The sequence below is a fragment of the Lepidochelys olivacea genome (assembly GCF_965140295.1).
Source record: "Lepidochelys olivacea isolate rLepOli2 genome assembly, chromosome: 7".
NCBI classification, from domain to species: Eukaryota; Metazoa; Chordata; order Testudines; family Cheloniidae; genus Lepidochelys; species Lepidochelys olivacea.
The window spans coordinates 77,832,051-77,856,076 of record NC_140417.1 but is presented as its reverse complement, the minus strand read 5'-3'; the positions used below and the strand labels follow the sequence as shown (position 1 = coordinate 77,856,076).

Below are 24,026 nucleotides of genomic sequence, written 5' to 3'. Positions count from 1 at the left end.
CTGTAACTGCTGGCACCTACAGTTGTTTATAGCCTCTGAAGAGAAAGCACTGCAGGTCAGTGATGGGGCCAGAACTAGAACCCAGGTCTGGAGTCCTAGATTAATCAGACCACACTGCCTCTCTGGTTTTTAGTCTCCTCTAACAGCAGCACAGTGACCACTAGCACAACATTTGGACATGTGTTCATGATAGCAATTCAGAGGAAAGTAGCACAATGAAAAATCACCAACACCAAAGAAAATTCAGGCTGCTGTAGAATCTGGACTTCTCCCATCCAAATACAGATCAGGTCCAAACCTCCTTAACTTGAGAAACCTGTTGAGGTCACAACCCAACAGAGTACAGTTGCACTTAATGTAAGGACTGCAGTGGAAACAGGTGATCTTTTATTTTGCTAGATATTCTTTTTAATAAGATGTGTGCTCCAAGGCCAGTGTTTTGATTTGGCACATATAAAATGTATTAATGTAACTCATGCATACCTTTATGAGATCCATTTTCTATTGTATTCTACAATTTCGTGCACTGAAATTAAGTTTATTACTCTATAAGGAATTAATCTAACGGGACTCCAGTATAATAGCAACTGATATATACGCAATATGACCTAAACCAGCACACTAGAAAATGTCAAATGTAATCAGATATCTTCCATTGTTGTTTGCAATGCTGTTGTAGCTGTGTTGGTCCTAGGATATTAGAGAAACAAGGCAGATGAGGTAATCTATCTTTTATTGGACCAACAACCGTTGGTAAAGGAGATAAGCTTACGAGCTCTTCTTCAGCTCTTGAAGGTGCAACAGACTTTTTCTCTTTCACCAACAGAAGTTGGTCCAACAATAGATTTCCCTCATCCACCTTGTCTCTCTAAATTTAATCCAGAAGAAGATCTACCTTATAAAGATCACCTTATCAGAAAAAGTGTTATCTTTCAAGAAACTTAGCTGTGTGAACTAAAATAAATCTGATATCTACCACAACTGTTGTGCTAATTTATTATTGTTTTTATTTGTGCAGGTCAGAGATGAGTTATTTCAACCTAAATTTAATTCTCTCTATTTCAACAAGAAATAGGAACCCAGGATATTCCATAAACTGTTTGTTGTGATAGAGGTTTTATATTTTTATTAGGTAAGCACTCACCATTTTTGATTTCTCAATGTGCAGCATTTGTGAACATAACAAAGACTAAACAAGTATGCTTTAGAATATTAGGAAAAAGAAACTGCTGACTGCATGGTGAAGAAATAATGATTTATAATATATGGATAGAGGCAATAACTGGATAGCAAGCTGTACTCAAAAAAGCCTTAACTCACAGATCTGACATCAGAAAGTCATAACCCATCGATCTGAAATCAGAATGATGGATTATGACTAAGAATATGAAGGTATGTCAGTTTCATGAGCATTCCGGGAATTGTAGTTCAAATTGTTTTACTGAGCTCATTTGAACAATTTCAGCCTTTTCCAATATAGCTGATGCACTAATATTTTTAAAAGTAAAAGTTTTGTTGGACGCATATATTATTTTTAAAAACCCAGAAAACACAAATACTATAGGCCACTGTGAGTTGCGTTGAATTTTTGTAAATTACAGCTGGCCATCTATTGTTCTCTCCTCATAACAACACTAAAAATCTAGTCAATTTTCAACACATACCTTTTATGTCAACAAGAATTTTTGCATTATTAAAATTTGGAGGTGAAAAATTCATGCTGCAAAGTGAAGGATTAATTGCAGTGATTTGAGCCAGGCATAATGTGGAATGGCACTGTGCAAGCAAGCTATTGCCGATGCATCTTAAGGCTTGTCTCCAAGAAACAGCAATGCACACTACAGGGGTGTTATTTCTAAAGCGCACTAATGTGTTGCACTAACTGGGGTTGTGTAGACCCTGTTCGTAGTATGCACTAAAAGCTCCTTCATGCGTTTTAGTGTATTATTGTTTGAAACCAGTTTTAATGCACACCAGCACGGTCAAAACAGAGCAATTAATGCACAACACATTAGGGCTCCTCAATCACACCTCTGTAAGTGTGCATTACCCCACCATGTAGAGCAAGCCCTTAATTTTGATCCCTAGTATTTCCACAGCTTCAGCCCTGGGCACTTCTTAAGCAGAGACTGCTTAGAAATGCAAAGAAAGCATTTGAGCGGTATTGACATATTCACAAAATAGAGCTGGGGTATAGTATAGACCAAACTCATTTTCTTTTTGTGACAGACAATAGCTAGACCTGGAAGTCTACTCTCAAGTGGTAATAGGTTAATATATTAACCCAATATGCCATCTAGTCCCCTCAAAAGAGGTCTTTTGAACTACACCTTCTTAATGAAAGCAAGCATGAATAGGGCCATTACACCAAAATTCAGAAAGTTCAAAGACGCTTATATTGGGCTTAGTGTACTTAGCTACATATTAGCATTTGACAGCAAGATCTGCTAAAAATTTCCCCATTATAAATCAATGCAATCATCTATAAGTGATCTAATGCTTCACGGGAATTCAATAGCTCCAGATAGCTATTTGTCACAAAGTTTGTTCTTCCCTCAATAATTACCAAAAGCCAAAGGAAAACCCCTCTTGAAATATAAATATATGGCCAAATATTTTCAGTTTGTGGATACATTAAAATGTAATTATTTATCTTCTAATAAACATTATCTTGCAGAAGAATTTCATCTGGTCACAAGGGCTGTAGTCAGGAGTTACAGGGCTCAGGACATAAAACGAGCCCCCCGTCCCCTATCCATTTCTGTATTTTTGCACAAATTTCCTCCCACCCCCACATTCACATTGCTTTTCTCCCCATCCATTTTCTCCTCACCTAACCCCATTTCCTTCAATGTTTTTTAAAAACTTTTAACAGCTCTCTAACCAGTATAATTGTGCTAATTTTCTTCTGCATTCATATTTATCTTACTAAATGTTCCCAAGTGAGGTCACTCAGGAAGGGGCCACACTGCAGTCAGGTAACTGAGCTAGCAGATCTTTATAATGGATCAAATCCTGGTTCTATCAGCGTCAACATGAATTCTACCATTGACATCACTAGGGCCAAGATTTCACCCAAGGAACCCTGGGTCCCATGCTCAACCTAGTTTAAGGACAGTATACAGCCTGTGGGGCAATAGCTATTTTCATTTAAATCATTTAGGGCAAAAACAAGATGTTGTTAATAAATTGTACAGAAACAAATTTTGGACAGCTAAATGTAAAGTGGCTAATAATAATAACTGACATGTTACATAGTGCCTTTCATCCAGAGATCCCAAATCTTTCACAAGCTTTCACAGTCACCTCTTGAAAGGAAGCCTTTAAACACCAATCACAGTCAGCACTACACAGCAGATTCATATTTATAGATTCTAAGGTGACCATATAGTCTGACCTCCTGTATAACACAGGCCATAGAACTGCCACAAAATAATCTCTAGAGTATATCTTTTTAGAAAAATTATTCAATCTTGATTTATAAAAGGTCAGTGATGAAGAATCCACTATGACCTTGGTAATTTGCTCCAATGATTAAATACCCTTACTGTTAAAAAATTATTTGATTTTCAGTCTGAGTTTGTCTAGCTTCAATTTAAGAACCTAAGAAGGGCCACCTGTATCAGACCAATGGCCCTTGTAACCCAGTATTGTGTCTCTCTCTGACTGCAGCCAGTGCCAGATGTGTCAGAAGGAATGAACAGAACAGGGCAATTTTGAGTGATTCATTCCCTGACATTCAGTCCAGCTTCTGGAAATTGGAGGTTTAGGGAAACCTGGAGCATGGGTTTGTATCTTGGCTAAGTTCCAGCCATTGGATCATGTCATACCTCTCTCAGATAGACTGAAGAGCCCACTATCAAATATTTGTTTCCCATGCAGGTACTTATAAACTGTAATCAAGTCTTCCCTTAACCTTTTCTTTGGTACGTTAGCTCCTTGAATCTATCGCTGTAAGGCATGCTTTCTAATTCTTTAATCATTCTCATGGCTCTTCTCTGAACCCTCTCCAATATATCAACATCCTTCTGAATCATGGACACCAGAAGTGAACACAGAATTCCAGCAGCAGTCACACCAATGCCAAATATAACAACTTTTCTACTCTGAATTCAAATTCCCATTTATGCATCCAAGGATTGCATTAACTACATTAGCCACAGCATCACACCAAGAGCTCATGTTCAGCTGATTATCCACCTTATGCTCTAATAAATTTGTTAGTCTCTAAGGTGCCACATGTACTCCTGTTCTTTTTTTGATTATCCACCAGACACCCAAACCTTTTTTCAGAGTCACTGCTTCCCAGGACACACTCCCCAATTCTGTAATTATAGCCTATATTTAAGGATAAGATTTTGTCATGGATATTTTTAGTAAGAGTCACAGATAGGTCATGGGCAATAATAAAAAAAAAATCATGGAAACCTGTTACCTGTCCCTGACTTTTACTAAAAATATTCCTAACACAATGGGGAGCCCAGTTGCAGGGTCCCCATACAGCCTGCAGAGGTTGGGCAGCTGTGGGCGCTGCTCTGAGCTCTGGGGACCCCCACCACCTGTGGGGGCTCGGAGCTCCAGGGTCCCCTGCCTCAGAGCTCCAGGGTGCCCCTGCCACCCGCGGCAGCTCGGAATTCTGGCCCTCCCGCCACCTGTGGCAGCCAGCAGCTTTGACAGTGCCACCTGTGGCAGCTTGGAGCTACGGGGAGCCCCTGCTGCCTGAAGCTGCCTGTGGCCCGCCACCCACGGCAGCCAGGAGCTGCGGCAGCTGAGAACTCCGGGGGGCCCCCAGTACCAGTAGCCATGGGGAGCTGCAGGGTCCCCCTGGCGGCAGGGTACCCTACAGCTCCCGGCCGACAAGGCTGAATTCATGGAGGTTGCTAGAAGTTACGAATTCCATGACTTCTGTAACCTCCATGAAAAAATCATAACCTTACCTATATTCTTTGTTCCTAGATGTATATATTTACCCATATTAAAATGCATATTTGTTTGCTGTAACCTAGTTTACCAAATGGTCCAAATCACTGTAACAATTACCTGTCCCCTTCATTATTTACCACTCTTCCAAATTTTTGTGCCATCTTCAAACTATCAGTGACGATTTTTTCTTTCTTCATTGGCAAAAATGTTGAAATCGGGTAGGGCCAAGAACCAATCTCTGCAGTACCCCACTAGAAGCACACCTGCTCAGTGAGGATTTCCTGTTTAATTACATTTTGAGACCTATAAGTTAGCCAGTTTTTATCCATTTAATACGAGCCATGTTAATTTTATCAAGAGAGATGAAGAGAGAGTGAATACCTACCTCAACCAGTTGAATTTACCGAAGAATTACTGTAGGAAGGCTGTAATTACTCATTTGGAATATAGCAGGATGACATTGTGGTTAACACTTACTGTTGTGATTTGTGTCCTTGAGCTAATGATAAGTGGTCAGCCATCAGTTTTATATCTTCTCGAACAGATCCTGCCATGCAATGCCTACCACCACCAAATCATGGCATTGGTTCACTATTTATTTTGTTACCAATCATTTTCTACAACACCTGAGGGGGGTGGGGGGTTGGAATATTTCCAACCAAGTATTGACCCAACTTAATCTTACCTAGCTATGAAATCTGATGACACCATATCTAAAAAGAGTATAGCCACTTAGGATTTCAAGGTGAGGGGACAGAGACAAAGATACTAGTCTTCCATTTCTCTGTTCTGCCTCCTTTCTGCTACTAGACTGGTTGTATCTTTTACCCATCTTGACTGACACCACACACTCATTTTGCATAGGTTGCCAAACAGCTTCAGACTTCAATAACTTTCAATCACTACTCATCTGGGCTTGAACCAGTGACTTGAGGTGAAAGGCTCTAGATCAATATTAATCCCCTGAGTAATCCAGTCCCCTATACTGGTCCAGTTTTATACACATCTCATGTATTATATAAACACTTATGCAAAACTACTGTAGTCCTTATTTTGTCATGGCAGCACACTGCAGTGATAAAAGCTGAATTATAAAAATTGTGTGTTAGTGAAATATAAATCAAGCAAATGTTAAACCATTTAATCTATTTCAAAAGTTTTGACATATTAGTACAAAGGATTTAAATTGTACTTCTAGCCCTAAGGCTTGCAATGTGGAAGCCTGCCTGATTAATGTAATTAAAAGGACCACTTAGCTCAAAATTCATTAAAAAATTAAATAAATTTGGCCTTATTGTTTGCTTCCAACTGGCAGTGCGGTTTGTAGCTAAAAATGTCCGCTGCTTTATACATATCATATTGTTTTAGCACATCCCTTTTCCCTGCTGTGCATATGATTAAAGGAACAGAGGTTAAACAGCCATAAAGAATTTGGTGAATTCTATTTTTGTTAACACTGTCATCCAGCTCCCCGTCTCAGTTTTACAACAGTCTGGAAATATAGTATCTTCACTCTGAAATTAGTTAAAAACCTACTTCTATTGCAAAAGTTATTTAAACATCTCAAAGTTTCCTGCTGTACTAATTTTGCACTGTCCTTGATCCAGTGCACCAACCAGCAGTCCCTCCCAGAATATAAGGAGTGGGGGGAAGGAGGGGGCGGAGGAAAAGAACGAAAACAAGTTGGCAAATGTACAGACAAATATTTCATTCTGGAACTGTTCTGTTTTAGAAAATATTGCAATAGCTGTATACGCCTGCTCCCTTGATCATGGATAATTAAAGCCAGTAAAAATAAGGGGGCGGGGAAAGAAAAAATCAGGGCTAAAATATTTTCAAAGGCATGAAAGTCTTTAATTACGGCTCTGTTATTTAAATTTATTTGCCATTACTTGAAATTTACTTTAGTCTATCCAAAAAGAATTTAAACGCTACATATGTATACTAACAAATATAGTTTCTACTATAAATGCTACTGCAACATGCTTTTAATGTTGAAAACTAAATATCACTGTTACCTTAATTTAATGTTGATGTAATGGGGTTACTGTTTACTGAGCACCGCCGCATGGCCAGAGGTCACTCAGCAGCATCCTGCCTCTGTTTCTCCCCACTTCAGGTTTCCTTAAGAACTGCAGAAAGGCTTGTCTCTCGGTTACTACCACACCTGCCAGTGGCTGGCTTAATAACAAAAACAGAATTTAATCTTCAGGGTCCCACAAGAAAATCCATAACCACCAAAAAGTCAATATTTAGTTCTGGTGTCTTCTTCCGTTCCAGTGTGCTCTCACAGCCCATCCTCCCAGTTCTTCCTAGGTGGAGCTCAGCCTTCTGGTACCGGCCTCCAGGCCCAAACCCAGTCAGGTTTCCCACAGCAGCCTCTGCCCTCTGAGCTCCAGCCCCTAAATCCCCTTGGTTTTCAGGGTTTTCCTGAAGGAGCCTCTCTCACTCCCCACAGTATCCTATGCTTCCCCCTCTCCATGCAGCTTCCTGCTGATATTTATGGGGAAATCGTCTCCTCTCTCCCAGATATGCCTCCTTAGTAATCAGTGCTCGCTGGCCCTAGGCCTCCAAAACTTAAGGGGCAAGCCACTCTGTCACAGCTGTAAATAAACAATAAAAATTGGTAAAAAATGTCTGGAATATGAGGTCTTCTTCAGGACTGATCTATAAAGATAAACTACACCACCACTTTCTCCTATCTGGAGCAAAAAGCTGCACTAGCATTTTGAGAGACTATAAACTAGGGATCTTTGCATTCTTGTGAGATCATCCTTGTGTTTAAATTATCTGTAAGGATTCTAAAGTGGGGCCTGATTTTGCTACCTTTACTCACAATGTTAGTATAGTAATTTACTCTGCAAACATCCACTGACATTGTTGGGACTACTTATGGGGTGAGATACTAGTCAATGGGAATGAGGGGGAATACTCAACAGTTTTCCCAAATAGCTGTAATAGTGGGTGAAATTCATCCCTCCCCATACAAATCCTGTGTAATTTGGGCTTTGTGCAGCATGCTAAACCAGGCAGAGCAAGATAGAATTCACCCAAACCCTGCACAGCCACTCTTCCTTCCAGTCTATGAGGAACAGCATGCAGGGGTTTGGGCCCACGGGGTCTCCAGGAGACCCTCCAGAGTCCGGTTCCTCTCTCTCTCCCCTCCCCCCCCCAACTATGCGACCCTTAGTGGAGCTGCTACAGAGACACCCTTAACTGATGCCCAGAAGGTGCAGCAGTCCTTTCCCTATCCCCTGCATAGTCTTATGTGGGTCCTGTGCACGTGGGTAAATGTCACACCGTATGAGGTGTTTTGTTAATATTCACACTAACCCTTCTGTGCTCCCACCCACAACATGTGGGAAGAGTACAGGGGGAATTAGGGGAAAAAAATTCACTTGTCCTGTACAGACTGATCTTGGAGGCACCGTCATGATCAAGCAATACCTGTGTTTCCAAATTTCATTGTTCGTTAGCAAATTGGTCAGAGCAGGATTTTTTTTTTAAATGACCTTTGTTTATTAGAAAGTAGGTAGAAACCAACACATTTCACATAGTCTGCTGAACAATTACTCCATATTCAAAATGGTGACTAAGCAGAGAAAGACCCTATAATCTCATCATTAATTCCCTGAGCAATCCAGTTTCCCCCATTTTATTATATTTGATATGCTAGGTCTTAGGGGCTGTATTTCTTGTACCACCCTTCTGAAATCTTTTCTCCAAATAAGTTACATTATTCCAGACTTTTAAATTTTATTCTAATGTGTATGTTTCATATGTATTAGTTTATTTAATGTACACTGTACTATGAAGGAGAAAAATAAGATACAAAAAGACGACGTCTCATTTTCTCTTGCACTAGTCAAACACCAAGACTCTTAGTCTGTCAGACTTCTAAGCTTGTCTAATGTCTGTCATCTGTGTTTGAAATTAATAAAGTCTATCCATGGTGTATGATTTTTCTGTTGCTCTGATATTCAATATATACAATAATTCGCCATTTAAATTCACAGAAAGATGTGCGAAAGTAGCTATGTGTTTTCATTGTCAGTTCTAAAGGCTATGAACTTGATGACTGACCCCAAAGCCCTGTTTTGCCCCCCAACCCATTACATAGCTCTAGCAATGCTTGGGCCGACCAGTTACTTCTAGTAATTTGATTGTGTACCCTTTTCCCTTTATTACTTACCATTTAATTTGGGTCTGATCAGAACAAGGAGAGACTATTAAATACTGGACAATACAAATACCATTAATAACAGCAGGAATTTGAGTTACACCAGCAGAAGCTAAGAAATGCAAAGATAAGACTAAGATTCTGTTTTTAACCTCTCTCATTGGGTTTTGCTATTTCACGGCGCCAATGAAAAGGGGATTATTTTACATTTCAGTAGTAATTCGGATAGTTTTGTTTGTAAGTGCAGCAGAAAAGGACAAAAGGTAAAATCCTTTTGGGAACTATTCTCATGAGTAGTGTGAACAGGATTTGCCTCAGAGCTCCCATTCTCAGAGAGACTGGAATGTAATTATGTTTTTAGAACTCCCACACGAGGGCACTACAGTGCACCTCTGGTAAGAGAGTCCAAAAAAAAAAAAGAGAGCAACTTCTCCTCCAGCCATCAGTTGCTTTTAACCTGGGCCAACAGGGACAATAATAATACTAAAAAATAATACATATATATAATCTCCAATAACGAGAATGGTTTGGAGTAAAACTACATTAAATACTTCCTTTGAAGTTACATAATTACAGGTAATTTAGCATTTTTCCGAAGGTAAACCTTCAACTAATTCCTAACTTGTGGAGAACACAAAAGCTAGCAAAATGTCTTTGTTAGAACAAAGAAGGATCATTAATGGGCCTGAATATGTAACAGATAAAGATTAAAATGATAAATGGACATCATGAATACTAAAAGAATTCTATGTGAGAAAAAATGTGAGAGTATTCAGCAGATATTCAAAGAACTATAATAAGAATTAAGAAGAAAAGGAGTACTTGTAGCACCTTAGAGACTAACAAATTTGTTAGTCTCTAAGGTGCCACAAGTACTCCTTTTCTTTTTGCGGATACAGACTAACACAGCTGCTACTCTGAAAAGAATTAAGAAGTGACCCTTTCACACCAACTCCCCCCTTTTTTTTTAAATGAAACAAGAGGCAACACCTAATTAATATAGAGTCTAAATACATTTTCAATGGTGCACATGTCAATACCTCCAAACCTGTATGCACAACACATAAAATATATTAAATGACTTAAAGTCTATGAGAGACAGTCATGAATTCCAACTGCCCAGTGTCCAAAACTGCTGGAAGTTTTGCCAATCCAAAACTCAGCGTAGAATACTTTCAAAAGTCTAAAACCGCATTTGGATTGTCTTACCTCAGAGGAAGTTAAATACTCTGTAATCTACACATCTATCGCTTAAGAATTATGCTATTATGCCTTATACTGTGTAGTTCAAAAAGAAATTCCCATTCTATATTTGCAACCCGCATTCAAATAGACCACTGACCCACTACCATGGTATACAGCAGGCAGTGCTCTTTCAGCAGAATAGAAAGCCAATGAAACTCTTGACACCTACAGGATATCTGAAGTGGTGGAAATAGGATACTTGTATAAATAAAGAGTGTAAAAAATGTGGGCCCTAAAAAGTGTGTTGTAAAAGTGTCAACATTATGCCTATGGCATATTTTCTCAATATTATGGGGGGGGTGGGGTTAGTGCAGAATCTGCCACAAAGGTCAGCAGGACCAGCATGCAACACAAAACTGAATATTACAGGATAAATGTTACTAGAATTTAAATGGACACATTCAGGACAGGGTGTAGTCCAATCTTTGGCCAACACCATCTATGGCATGGAGCCTCCAGAAGCTGTGCAGGCTATCTAGGCTCTGCAGTCACAAATAAAGCAGATCTTGAGTGCAAAAGCAGCATCAAGGAGGCCACATAATGCTTACACAGCCACTCAACACCTCCCCATCCCAGGGTCAGAGTAAAAGATTGTACCCATTGCTGCATACAAGGGCATCAAGTACCAGAGAATGGTGTAAGGGGAGACACTGAATGACATTCCAGTGGGTAAGAAGATTCTTCCCTAGTGAGTTATAAGTCAGTCGAGGAGAAACTGAATAGGGTTCCTCAGCTGAACAACCTTATATGCCCACAGCACAATGGGAAACTGAAAAAGGGTAAATCAGGAAAATAATCTCCTTGCTACTTTAAGTGTATTCTGACAACACTGGAGTTCAAGGATCCAAGAGCTGTCTTCTTTTCAGCCTGCCTTCAAAGACCCGACTCTCATCCTCCTTTTATCTATTACATGCCACTTTCATGAGCGTGGTACCTATGACCACACTAGAAGCTCTGAGATTTTGCAGGCAGTCCTGCAAAAAAGCCAAAAATTAGGCATGTTTGCTGACAGTTCTGAAATGGACCTCAACTAAGACCAAGCCAGGGCCAATGGGCTGATATAACCCAACCTCCATGACAATGGCGGAGAGGTATGGGCCAAGAATAGAGAGTCCAAAAGCCAAAGTTCACTATCACCACCACCTTGAAAAATCAATTTTTTCTCAATAATGAAAGAATATAAGAATATGGACCCAGTCCTTTCCCCTCCAATCAAAAGAGCTACTCTTGGGTTACTACAGCTCTAAGGATACTTCCCATGTTCTTCTTGGCCAATCACTCTGTTTGGGGACGTGCATAGGGCAGAAAGCTCATGCATATGAATTTCCCTCCTTGGGCAGCCTGACAGCTCCCTGTTGTATTAATGGTACAGGTTCCCTCTTCTTTGCACACTGGGTGCACAGTGCATTCAGACTGCCTATCTGGACTTATGTGCCTCCATCTTTTGATACATGGGGGCCTGTGACTGAGCACTATTGGTGAAAGTCCCTCTCATGCAGACAGTCCATACAAAAATTATGCACTATTTATGTCCCATTTTTAAACCATTTAGTTTAAATGGTTAAGCGAAACTCAAATGGTGTATAAACAACATTGCACAGGTATATTTTGGCAGGTTGACTAATTTAATTAAAAATACAGAAAGTGAAAATATTTGAAGTTCAAAGGTCCAGATAAAGCATTGCTTTCTTTATTTTCCATATACATAATTAGACCTTTAAAAAGTCTGCACATCTGTAAATTGGTAAAAAATGCAATCCAACACAAAAAATTGCCATTTTCAAGCTTAGCTAAAATATCAATTAAGTTCTTATCTCTAAACAAAATTACATGAAATAATTTGAAAAGTTCATAATTAGAATACCATCAAAAATGCCCTCTGAACAAACAGAATACATAAATTATAACAAAGATGGAAAAGTCAGTCCCTATTCAGAGCTCACTGCCCTATCTATAAAATTCATCTCCCCTGTGAGAGAAAGAATAAATGTATCCTTCTAAAGCAAAATTTTAAACAGGGTTAAGTGAAGTGGATTTGAAATTTGTTCAGGATTCTTGCATTGTAAAAAAAAAGTTTCCTTTGTCTTTTTATGTTTTGATTAGTGAGTTTAAAAACTTGCCAACAATCTAGATTGTTAACAGACCACAACTGTTTAACTTTGAAGGCTCTTATTTTTAAGATAAATGCATAGTTCACATTAATATTCTATATCCTCATTATACTTATTATCTTTTTATTGAAATTTAAAACTATTTTCATTGCTAAGGTTTATGTATAAATACAAGTTACTCAGTGGTGAGCTGGAGCCAGTTTGCACCGGTTCGCTAGAACCGGTTGTTGAATTTAGAAGCCCTTTTAGAACCGGTTGTTCCGCGAGGGACAACAGGTTCTAAAGGGGCTTCTAAATTTAACCGTCCCAAAGTGGCGTCTTAGGTGCCAACTCCATGGGTGGTCCAGGGCTGGAGCACCCAAGGGGAAAATTTGGTGGGGGCAGAGCACCCACCGGCAGCTCCCCGCCCCACGCCCAGCCCCAGCTTACCTCTGCTCTGCCTCCTCCCATGAACGCACCGGCCCGCTCTGCTTCTCCGCCCCCACCCCCACCCCAGCTTCCAGCGAATCAGCTGTTCACGCGGGAAGCCGGGGCGGGCTGAGAAGCAGGTGGCGGCTTCACACACAGGCCCAGGGAGGCGAAAGTGAGCTGGGACGGGGTGTGTGTGTGTGAGGAGGGCCGCCCGTGCCGCAGCAGGTAACCGGGGAGGGGGGAGGGCGCACAGGGGAACCGCTCCCTGCCCCAGCTCAGCTCCACCACCCTCGGCCTGAGCAGGAAGCCGCCGCCTGCTTCTCAGCCCTCCCAGGCTTCCCACTGAACAGCTGATTCGCACGAAGTCGGGGGGGGGGTGCATTTGGGGTGGAGGTGAGCTGGGGCCGGGTGCAGGGCGGGGAGCTGCCGGTGGGTGCTCTGCTCCAACCAAATTTTCCCTGTGGGTGCTCCAGCCCCGGAGCACCCATGGAGTCAGCACCTAAGGCACCATTTTTTATGTGATCAGTGGGGGGAGTGGGCACTCCCCCTGCTCCCCCCATAGCTATGCTCCCCCACCCCTAGGAGCCAGAATGGGAGCTGCCCCAGGTAAGCACCGCCGGATTCCCCACCTCGCCCCCTGGCAGGTCCCTCTGGCTCTTAGGTGTGGTGGGCACCCACTACGGTGGCCCACGAGACCCTCCTGCCCGGTTCTGGGGGCAGTCAGGGGACAGGGGAGGGGGGTGGATGGGGCAGAGGTCCTGTGGGAGGCGGGAGATGTAAAGGAATGCGGGGGGGTTGGATGGGCAGGAGTCCCGGAGGGCGGGGGTGGGCAATGACCCCTCGTGGGGTGAAGAGGGAACCAGTTGTTAAGATTTTGGCAGCTCATCACTGAAGTTACTACATATATCAACTGAACATACCATACAAAATTCAAGTATGATAACTATTTAAATAATGTTATGAGTTTTGATTAGTTTACAAACAAGAGATAGGCAATCAAAATAACATTATACAAATTAAATGCTTAAAGATTGTAGATCCAATGTTAGGTACAGATACTCTCCATTGTAACAAATGACCACATATACATATTAAGGTGAAATTTAGAGGACATGCTGAACTTTCCGGAGGATTTTAAGAGGGCAGCAAAAACTATCTTCATTACCGAGGTCTTATTAGTACTTTAAATATGAAATTAACTGTTAACTCTTCTTAATAGCTAAGTGGGTAAAGGTTGTCAGAGATGACAATATATCCACAGCTAAAAATCACTTATAGTTAAAAAGAACAATATTGTCTAGTGAATAAGGTCAAGCTCTCTGTTCGCAACTAACTCACAATGAGGTTTCAAGATGGCTGTGTAAACATGTCATATGGATATTCACATGTGAAGATGCATTTGCATGAATAACCACAACACTTTACAGTTCCAGAAACATTTTTGTGAACACAATTTTTGTTGCACAAATTCACACAAAAAGCGAGTAAATGGTAGTCACAAAAGCAGTTACACAAATTCGTGACGTCCATTACAACAAATGTTCATTAATCTTTGTGTGCAATAATTGCCTAGGTCTAATTGCCAATTAGCAACAACTGTGGTGGTGATATCTGCAATGTAAACACTTGGCCTTGCAGATTGGACTGTAACCACCAAATGATATCACACTGGATGCCAAATAGCCAGCAGATGGTATCAACTGTCAATCACTAAACAACTTGGGCAAAATTTGAACTGGTGACCTAAATGTGAAAGACTGTTCAAGAGGATATGATTTGTTCATCCACACTGTCCTTGCCGAGGCATTTTAACTGAATACTGATGTCTTATTCTACATTAAGGACACTGAATTATTCAAATATGACGTTTCTGGTCTTTTTGACAGATTCCTCACTATTTCCTTTTCTTTTTTTCTTTTTTTTTTTTTTTTAGAGCTGGTTGGAAAAATGTTGACAAAACATTTTTTGTCAGAATTTGCTGATTCATCCAAAGTGAAATGTTTCACAGGAATGGTTCGATTTTCATGACATTCTGCTAGAAACCAGGCGGATTTTGAAACCTGTCTGGTTTTTTCATAGCTCATCTGCTTGCCTCTTCAGCAGGCAGGCTAGTGGGGAGCCAATAACCTGGAAGCCTTGTCTCCCACCTCCTCCTGAATGGGTCTGTCAAGGTTCCTTCCCCACTCTGAACTGTAGGGTACAGATGTGGGGACCTGCATGAAAGACCCCCTAAGCTTATTCTTACGAGCTTAGGTTAAACGCTGCCACCACCAAAGTGTTACATAAAGAACAGGGGAAGTGCCCACTTGGAAACGTCTCCCCCCCAAAAAATATCCCCCAAGCACTACACCCCCTTTCCTGGGGAAGGCTGGATAAAAATCCTCACCAATTTGCATAGGTGAACACAGATCCAAACCCTTGGATCTTAAGAACAATGAAAAGCAATCAGGTTCTTAAAAGAAGAATTTTAATTGAAGAAAAAGTAAAAGAATCACCTCTGTAAAATCAGGATGATAAATACCTTACAGGGTAATCAGATTCAAAACATAGAGAATCCCTCTAGGCAAAACCTTAAGTTACAAAAAGACACAAAAACAGGAATATACATTCCATTCAGCACAACTTATTTTATCAGCCATTTAAACAAAACAGAATCTAACTAGATTGCTTACTGACTTTTTACAGGAGTTCTGACCTGCATTCCTGCTCTGGTCCCAGCAAAAGCATCACACAGACAGAGCGAACCCTTTGTTTATCCCCGCCTTCAGCTTTGAAAGTATCTTGTCTCCTCATTGGTCATTTTGGTCAGGTGCCAGCGAGGTTATCTTAGCTTCTTAACCCTTTACAGGTGAAAGGGTTTTTCCTCTGACCAGGGAGGATTTAAAGGTGTTTACCCTTCCCTTTATATTTATGACAGGGTCACTCTGTATTTTTTAGGAGTTTTTGTTGTTTTACTTGACTAGTATATGAAAAATAATTAGCAGTGGGTGGAGCACCTCCGCAAAAGGTAATTACAGTTCCCTGCGCAGCTCTATTTAATTACAGAACTAGTCAAGAAAGCCATTAAGAATGCCCAAAGGATACAGACAAAGTAACCTATTCAGAAACACTAGAGAAGCAAACAAAATTCATACCCAATCACTCTACCCCGAGCTACTTGGCTTCACCATTGGAGAGGTCTCCTGGTCAACAAAGTACTGCCAAGCTTGTGAAGGGCTTACACTAAACTCAACAGTATTTCTCTGTCAGTAACTCAATAACTTTTAAATGCCTCATTTGATCAATTCCAAAATTTCAGGGAATGTTTTAGGCATCAATGGCCAGAACCCATACTGATTTGGAGAAAAATCAGAAAACTGGAAGAGTGACAGTGGCCACATGAAGCCCCTGTTAGCTCTTTAACACAGCCATAGCCTCAAGCACCTCTGCAATTACATATAGATCAATTAACCAGTTGATGCCAGCCATTAACACCTTCCAGCATAACACTACCCTTATATCAATCACTGCTTCTCCTTCCAATAGAGGTAAACATGCTGACACATGGAATGATTTCTCTCTCAGACAGAAAAAATAATAATGGGGGGAGGGGGCAGAGAAGAGGAAATGGTGAGAAGGGGAAAAGGGGTGTGTGCACACCCCAGCATGGGGGTGAGAGAGAATGGGAAACCCTGGAATAGGGGGAAGGGGGCACAAAGAACCCTTTGTATGGGAGACAGAATGGAGACCATAGTGATGGAGGCAGATGGGAACACAGAACCCCTGGCATGGCAGGGAAGGAGGGAATGTGGGGCACACCGTACCTCTGTCTGGGGGAGAGATTGGGATATCCTGATATGGGAAGAAGGAGGGAAGGTTGGGGAAAAGAGGAATGGGATGCATACAGATCCCCTGCCATGATGGAGGGGGAACATATAACCTCCTCGTGAGGGGAGACTGGAGCAACCTGGTAACAGGGAACGGGGAGGCACACAGAGCCCCTACCCGGGAGGGAAGAGGAGTAGAGGAGCACACACAGATCCTGCCATGGAAGGGAATGGAGGGCTTGGGGAAAGGTGGGATGAGTGTGTATCCAGAGCTGCTGGTATGGGGAGAAGAGGAGACCCTGATACGTGAGACCCTGGATGGGGGGCACACAGAGACCCTAGCAGAGAGGAGGTTAACTGGAGTTGCAGGGAGTACTTAAAACAGGGGGTTGCAAACAGGGTGTCTGTGGTGGAGAATGGAGGAATGCAAGGACACGCAGAACGTACAATAAGCTCCGCTTACACAAGCTACAAAGTGTGCTCCCTAGTTTTAAACAATCATAGTAGTACAGTAAAACTACTGAATGTACTTTCTTCAATCTGCTTTGATGTTTTGGCTAAAGTGATACCTACAAAACAAAGCCAAGTAAAAACATGAACATTTAAAGAAAGACAGCAAGCTTTGAAAAGTGTGCACTTAACTAGCTAATCACTGTGTGATTAAGTGTGAGCCTAAGGGCAGGTCAACGCTGTCTGGTTGGTTCAGACTATGGAGGTGTGAATAACAGTCTGTTTCCAAGTGCTGTGCTGTAACTCCCCTGTGTGGATACTGATGGTGCAAACTTAAAGGTTCCTACTGCACACTGATGTAGTCCTGTTTGGAGGGGACTACATTAATGAAAACTAGGAACCCTTTCATTCACACCCACAGCATCCATGCAGGGGAGTTAGAGTGCAACACTTTGGTGTGCACTGCTATTCAAAGTCCAGCACTCCCAACTGTGGGGAAGTGCAGACATGTTCCATATGCTTAAGGAAATTGTCTAATATACAGGTTTAGCATGTAAATGTGTGCAACTCTTCAGTTCAAAATATCAGAATTCATTAATCAAAACCATTTTTCATCCCAACCAAGAGGCACCAGTTCTATGATGATTATGTCAATATCGAGTTTCATACTTCAGCTCCTTTAGAGTACCCTTGTCTAAAAAATTTGTAGTAGAAGTTTTTACAATATAAATAGTATATTCCCCTTCTTTGTCCCCAAACTCAAACATAGAAAAGATACTGTTCAAACTTTTAAAAAAAAAATCACATTTGGGTAGAGAGCAACCTTAGATAAATTCAGCTCCAGAAGCTTAATGTTTCTGCAAGTTACAAACGCACAGAAAAAGGACATTATCATGGAAATTGTTCTGAAACTCTAACTGTACTGGGTGATATCTAGCAACTGCTATAATATTAAATGTGCACTGCCATTAAATTTAATTTTAAATATTGTTATTGCAACCTGATCCACTATGACATCTTTAAAGAAAATGATATCGTATAGTATTACTTCAAGAAGTGAAACTTAGCTAGTCATCTGGACCATAAAATAGCAGATTACTCCATCATGCTGGCTAGAGCAGCTAGGAATAAAACTAGATTTACCAACCACATTATTTTTATTCGGAAATGTTTCAAAACAGACATCATCCAAAAGACTTTAGACTCATTCCATCCAAATATACAGTACCGAGACCAGCAAAAACATGTACTGTGTAAAGTACAATTTGTAAATGTTGTGGAAAAATATTACAAGACATTCTGTAATATATCATCCTATCGAAGTAAAATAAATTAACTGAAGACCGAAATAGAAAATAATAAAAACTTCTATGCAATTCATGTATTAACAATTTAAATCTTTATGAGATTTGACATGTGTTAATGGGAACTGTTCCACAGAATCCCTGTACATCAAAATTTAGTCTGATACCCCACTTGCTCTCTCTGAATTTGCAGTCTAATATAAGTACATTAAATCACAAACTAGATAGTGAAATCTCTGGACTTGGTACGGGGAAAACAATAACAATGAAAATCTTGAAGTTAAAGGTGGTAGGTTAGTTCAGAGTGTAAGTTTTGTATTTGCACACCTAGGCTCTGATACTGCAATGAGCTCTGTAGGGCACAACAATCTGCACCATAAGTTCTCACTGCAGCACTGGGAAACTACTTTGCAAAGAATTTATGCAGCAATTGTACACACAAATTAAACTCATATTTACATGTCGAAATCTTTTAAATATCAAGTCCAGAAAATTCATAGTGCTGTCATTTTGAGTTTGTTGACATCAATGGAGCTATGCTGATTTTCCTCAGCCAAGGATTTGACCCATTTTCTTATTAGAGCCTCTTTCTATACCCAAAAGGGGAAGGTACCTTACAACAAGAATACTGTTTTTAAGGGGAACATCCATATACTTGTTAAAAACAAAAATGGAAGGGATTTACACAACTATCCCGTACGTTTATATCCCTCTGTAATTCTTGTACTGTCATGTTTATCAAAAGATATACATGTATATCCAATTTTTCAGTCCTTGTAGAGCTGGAGTGAAGGAGAAGTAATGGGGTTGACAACTGGACAGGCAAGTTTAAAGTCACCAAATGTGGTTAGATGCATGCTGTGTGTTTTATTACCTTACCAAACATACCATTCGTTTTTCAGTTTTGACCTTTTATTCCTATGCAACATAAGCATCTCAGCCAATATTATTCAAAATACTTTAGCTGAAGTGAAAATATAGAACAAAAACATATTATAATCAGTGTTTTTTAAAACAAACCACCAAATGTAGTCTGCCCTTTAAAGAGTTAAAGTGTAGTTTTTTATAAAACTACAGTATATTATAATTATATTATATTATAATATTAGTCGGACCATGTGGGACCACTGATTATGAGTTGTATTTATGTAACTGAAATTCTGTTAATTGGCATGACCAGTGATAATGTATGAATAATCTAACCACCTTGATTCATTTTCCATTTCTAGCTTGATGGGTTCTACACAAGTAGTAACATGGTCATTTAGCAATAACTGCAGTGAAAGATCAGAAAAGCAATCTGATCGAGAATACTGTACAGTTGTTTACATTAGAGAAAAATAAACTTCATTAGTCCAATTTCCCTAAAAGGATCTCTGTTATAAAATTCTCACAGTTCTGATCTGTTGTAATGATGTCTCTTTTGAGGAAGCATGTGTTGGGGTTAGAACACAAGACTTTTAGTCAGGCAATATAGGTACTGTTCCCAACTCTGACATGGTGTGTGATGTGAAGCAAGTCACTTAACTGATTTATCTCAGTTTCTACATTTGTAAAATGGGGATAACGGTAACTAATTCATATGCCCCTAGCCGTGTCATGGTTATCAGCATTGTGCACACCATTGCCATTCAGAACCTCGCAGCAGCTCCAAAGACAGAATCTAGATCCTCTAGCTCCAAAAGAAGAGACTCTTCCATCAGCTGCTAGCAGCAGAGGGCTTATAAAACAAAACTGAGACCACCTGATTCTATCCAGTTGAGGGTAGCGGTGCATATGTTTTAGTGATTCCCCCATTTTGGAGAGAACACTTATGTGGATGGGAGAGCTTCAGACTGCTTGCCCTCTTCCACATTTGTCACAACTCTTCAGTAAGGAAATTGTTTTAGCCCCAAATACTAAACTCAAGTTCAGACTAGCATTGCTGGAGACAGAGCTCATTACGGGGCACCTCCATCAGGAGGGCTTGTACGCCTTATACGGGGGATGAGCTTTGAGTGGGGCTCTTATTGTTAGAGCCCAATAGGCTTGAGGCATGACTGTGCCTGTTGGCAATATTAATGTAGGCAGACAGCCCAGTTGGTTGTTTAAGGGACTGCAGGGACATGGGGCACTAGGTAATGCTTTGCTTGCCAGATAAAATCTGGAAATGAAATCTTGTTGAAAGCAGAGACTTTCAGTCATATAATGGGTCTGATTCCCATCACAGGGAATGTGCATGCAAAATCTTAGATATTTGCTTTTAGAGAAAATTACTTTATTGAATATCTGGAAAGCTTTAAATTATAGCTTATTAGAGTGAGTGTAAGAAAGCAAAGAAAACAATATATAACTATCAGTATTTATTAAGCACTGAAGTGTGGTCGGAGCTGTACAATACAAAGAAGATCAGATAAGTACTGCAACAGGGCCTTACCATCTAAAAGAGACAGACAGGCAGGTGCATAATACACCAGATGATTGGAGGAAGTTCCAAGTTCAAAACTGGTGCAAATTTTTATTGTGGTGGAATTTTTGTAAATTAGATTTGTTGCTATGGAGGATCACCACTGGAATGTTTCAAATCATAAGTTTATTTTAAGGAGGGATTTGAATGTCACAGGATAAGTGTGTCCTGATGCTAGATAAATGCCAGGGCAAATTGGGTGACATTCATTCATGACAGTGTTCTTTTCCAGTGTTTTCATCCCTAGTGCACCAAATGATTAATAAGGAAGATGGTGTCATTTTGGCTGGTAGACATTGGTTTAGTTGACATTTATTTACTGTTCCATTACTGAAAAGCTGCATTCTGACTCAGATAATTGATTTTAGCCATTCAGAAATGAGCTTTACATAAAAACAATTTTAAAAGATTTTCAATTAATTTATAATACACTAAAAATGTAATATACCTCATAAATTACAAAATGTATGGGTGAAACGATTTCTTAACTGAAGCTTCACTTTTTAAAAATAATTTTGCCAGTATGCAAGTGTTAGCCAACCATTCATCTGATTAGCTAACACTGAAAAAATAAAACAACATAAAGACTGAGGGTGAAATCCTGATTCTATTGAAGTTAATGGGAGTTTTGCCGTGACTTCAGTGGAGCCAGGATTCACCTCAATCAATGAATGATAACATGCCCTGCTGCATTGTTACAGGTAAAATGTAGTATTTTCTAAAATGCTAATGACTGCTTCAAGAAACAAACCTTTCATATGTTTTATTAAGCCAGTCAGAAGAAACATGGAAGAAACTGGATAGTACCATTTATAAACACAAACTGCCAGCTTCAAGCGTAAAGGAAAAATACTGAATATTTTTTTCCCTTTAATTTATTTCCATTAATATTTATAAGCTAAAATTCAACCCTTTTTTTTAGCAAAACAACTGATTGCCTCCTCTCATAAAGTAAAAGCATAAAACCTTTTCAATCTATTGTGAAATATATCCTCAATTAGTAGAGTCAAGCAGAAAAACAGATGAACCTGAACATTTGATTAAAGGCTAAATCTTGAGTCAATGCATTTTTGATCAACGTATCCGTGCACACGCATAAAAATTAAGATATATGTGACAAAGATTATCAACACAATTACCCATTGTTACCTGAGTGCCTTAGAAGTCTTGCATGTCTAATTAAAATGTTCCTATACAATCAATATAATTATCTGTTGACAGCTGCCATTAAAAATAATGGGCCTAGGTATTCTAGAACTGTGGTCATTGTGGAGTTACTGCACGTAACCTTTTCTGATTTGAGTACTGATTTTAAAGTGGAGTCATGCATTCTCTAATTAAAATCCTGAAGATCATTATTATAAATACTGTACATGAAAAGAAAAGGAGTACTTGTGGCACCTTAGAGACTAACCAATTTATTTGAGCATAAGCTTTCGTGAGCTACAGCTCACTTCATCGGATGCATACTGTGGAAAGTGTAGAAGATCTTTTTATACACACAAAGCATGAAAAAATACCTCCCCCCACCCCACTCTCCTGCTGGTAATAGCTTATCTAAAGTGATCACTCTCCTTACAATGTGTATGATAATCAAGGTGGGCCATTTCCAGCACAAATCCAGGGTTTAACAAGAACGTCGGGGGGGGGGGGGCGGGGTAAGGAAAAAACAAGGGGAAATAGGTTACCTTGCATAATGACTTAGCTACTCCCAGTCTCTATTCAAGCCTAAGCTAATTGTATCCAATTTGCAAATGAATTCCAATTCAGCAGTTATTTGCACTGTAGTGTCCAGGAAGGGGATCTCTTGTGTGGACTGGACCAGGCTGAGGCTGATGGTGGGATGGAAATTGTTGACATTCTTGTTAAACCCTGGATTTGTGCTGGAAATGGCCCACCTTGATTATCATACACATTGTAAGGAGAGTGGTCACTTTAGATAAGCTATTACCAGCAGGAGAGTGGGGTGGGGGGAGGTATTTTTTCATGCTGTGTGTGTATAAAAAGATCTTCTACACTTTCCACAGTATGCATCCGATGAAGTGAGCTGTAGCTCACGAAAGCTTATGCTCAAATAAATTGGTTAGTCTCTAAGGTGCCACAAGTACTCCTTTTCTTTTTGAGAATACAGACTAACACGGCTGTTACTCTGAAAACTGTACTTGAAGATATTTTTAACTCAACAGATTTAACATTGTAACCAAGAAAACCACATTTTTCTAAACCCATAACTCATTTTGGAGACATATATCTTTGCATCTAACTTTTATTCTTTAATCTGCTATTCTGTATTGTTAGCACATCAGCAATTTTGACAAAGTTGCTTTGAGCTTTATAAAACAGATGTCACAGGGCATGCATTAAATAATTCTGCTTAATCAGTTCTATTCATATAGATTACTTACCTCATCGCCTATTACAAGTTCTTCCCTGGGATTGTGGAAAAGATATTCATATAGTTTATAGTGTTGAAATAAACTGAAAAAGAAAAGAAAACGTAGCTTCAGCACAGCCACAAATCTTTAGAAAGGAAGTATTCTAAACATATTTGTTACCCTAAGACTTATTCCCTAGGTCAAGATACCTCAGCACTAATAAGAAGAGACACTTGTTGAGCTCTAATTCTAGCTACAATGTGTAAGCCATTGCAGGTATTACAAGATTCATATCAGTTATAATAAACTCAATATGACAATTGAGATATCAGCCCTACCATTGTGAAATTGAGTTTTGGGGCTTAATATTCTGCTCTGAAAAATAACTCAGAAGTTAATTGTTACAAGGGCATAATTTGACCTGCAGGATCTTTATTATTGGTGATGGTATGGGAGTAGAAAATGCACCTAACTCGACTTTCAGATCCCAGGCTGGTAGTATACCAAGAAAGACTGAACTGGAAAACTTGAGACACAACAAAGATAGAAGCAAATGAAGCCCTTTTTACATAGGTTTCAGAGTAGCAGCCGTGTTAGTCTGTATCCACAGAAAGAAAAGGAGTACTTGTGGCACCTTAGAGATTAACAAATTTATTTGAGCATAAGCTTTCATGAGCTACAGCTCACTTCATCGGATGCATTCAGTGAAAAATACAGTGGGGAGATGTATATCCACAGAGAACATGAAACAATGGGTGTTACCATACACACTGTA

The 24,026-nt window shown here is 39.9% G+C and overlaps 1 protein-coding gene across 2 annotated transcripts in view; it reads right to left on the bottom strand.

Annotated features, from left to right (window-relative positions):
• The window catches only part of CABCOCO1 (ciliary associated calcium binding coiled-coil 1), a 64,032-nt gene that overhangs the window by 19,463 nt on the left and 20,543 nt on the right, over positions 1-24,026 (bottom strand). For both annotated transcript variants that reach the window (XM_084635423.1, XM_084635424.1), the window contains exon 5: positions 23,282-23,354. In XM_084635423.1, coding sequence (XP_084491549.1) covers positions 23,282-23,354 — 73 coding nt within the window. The remainder of the gene's footprint in view (positions 1-23,281; positions 23,355-24,026) is intronic.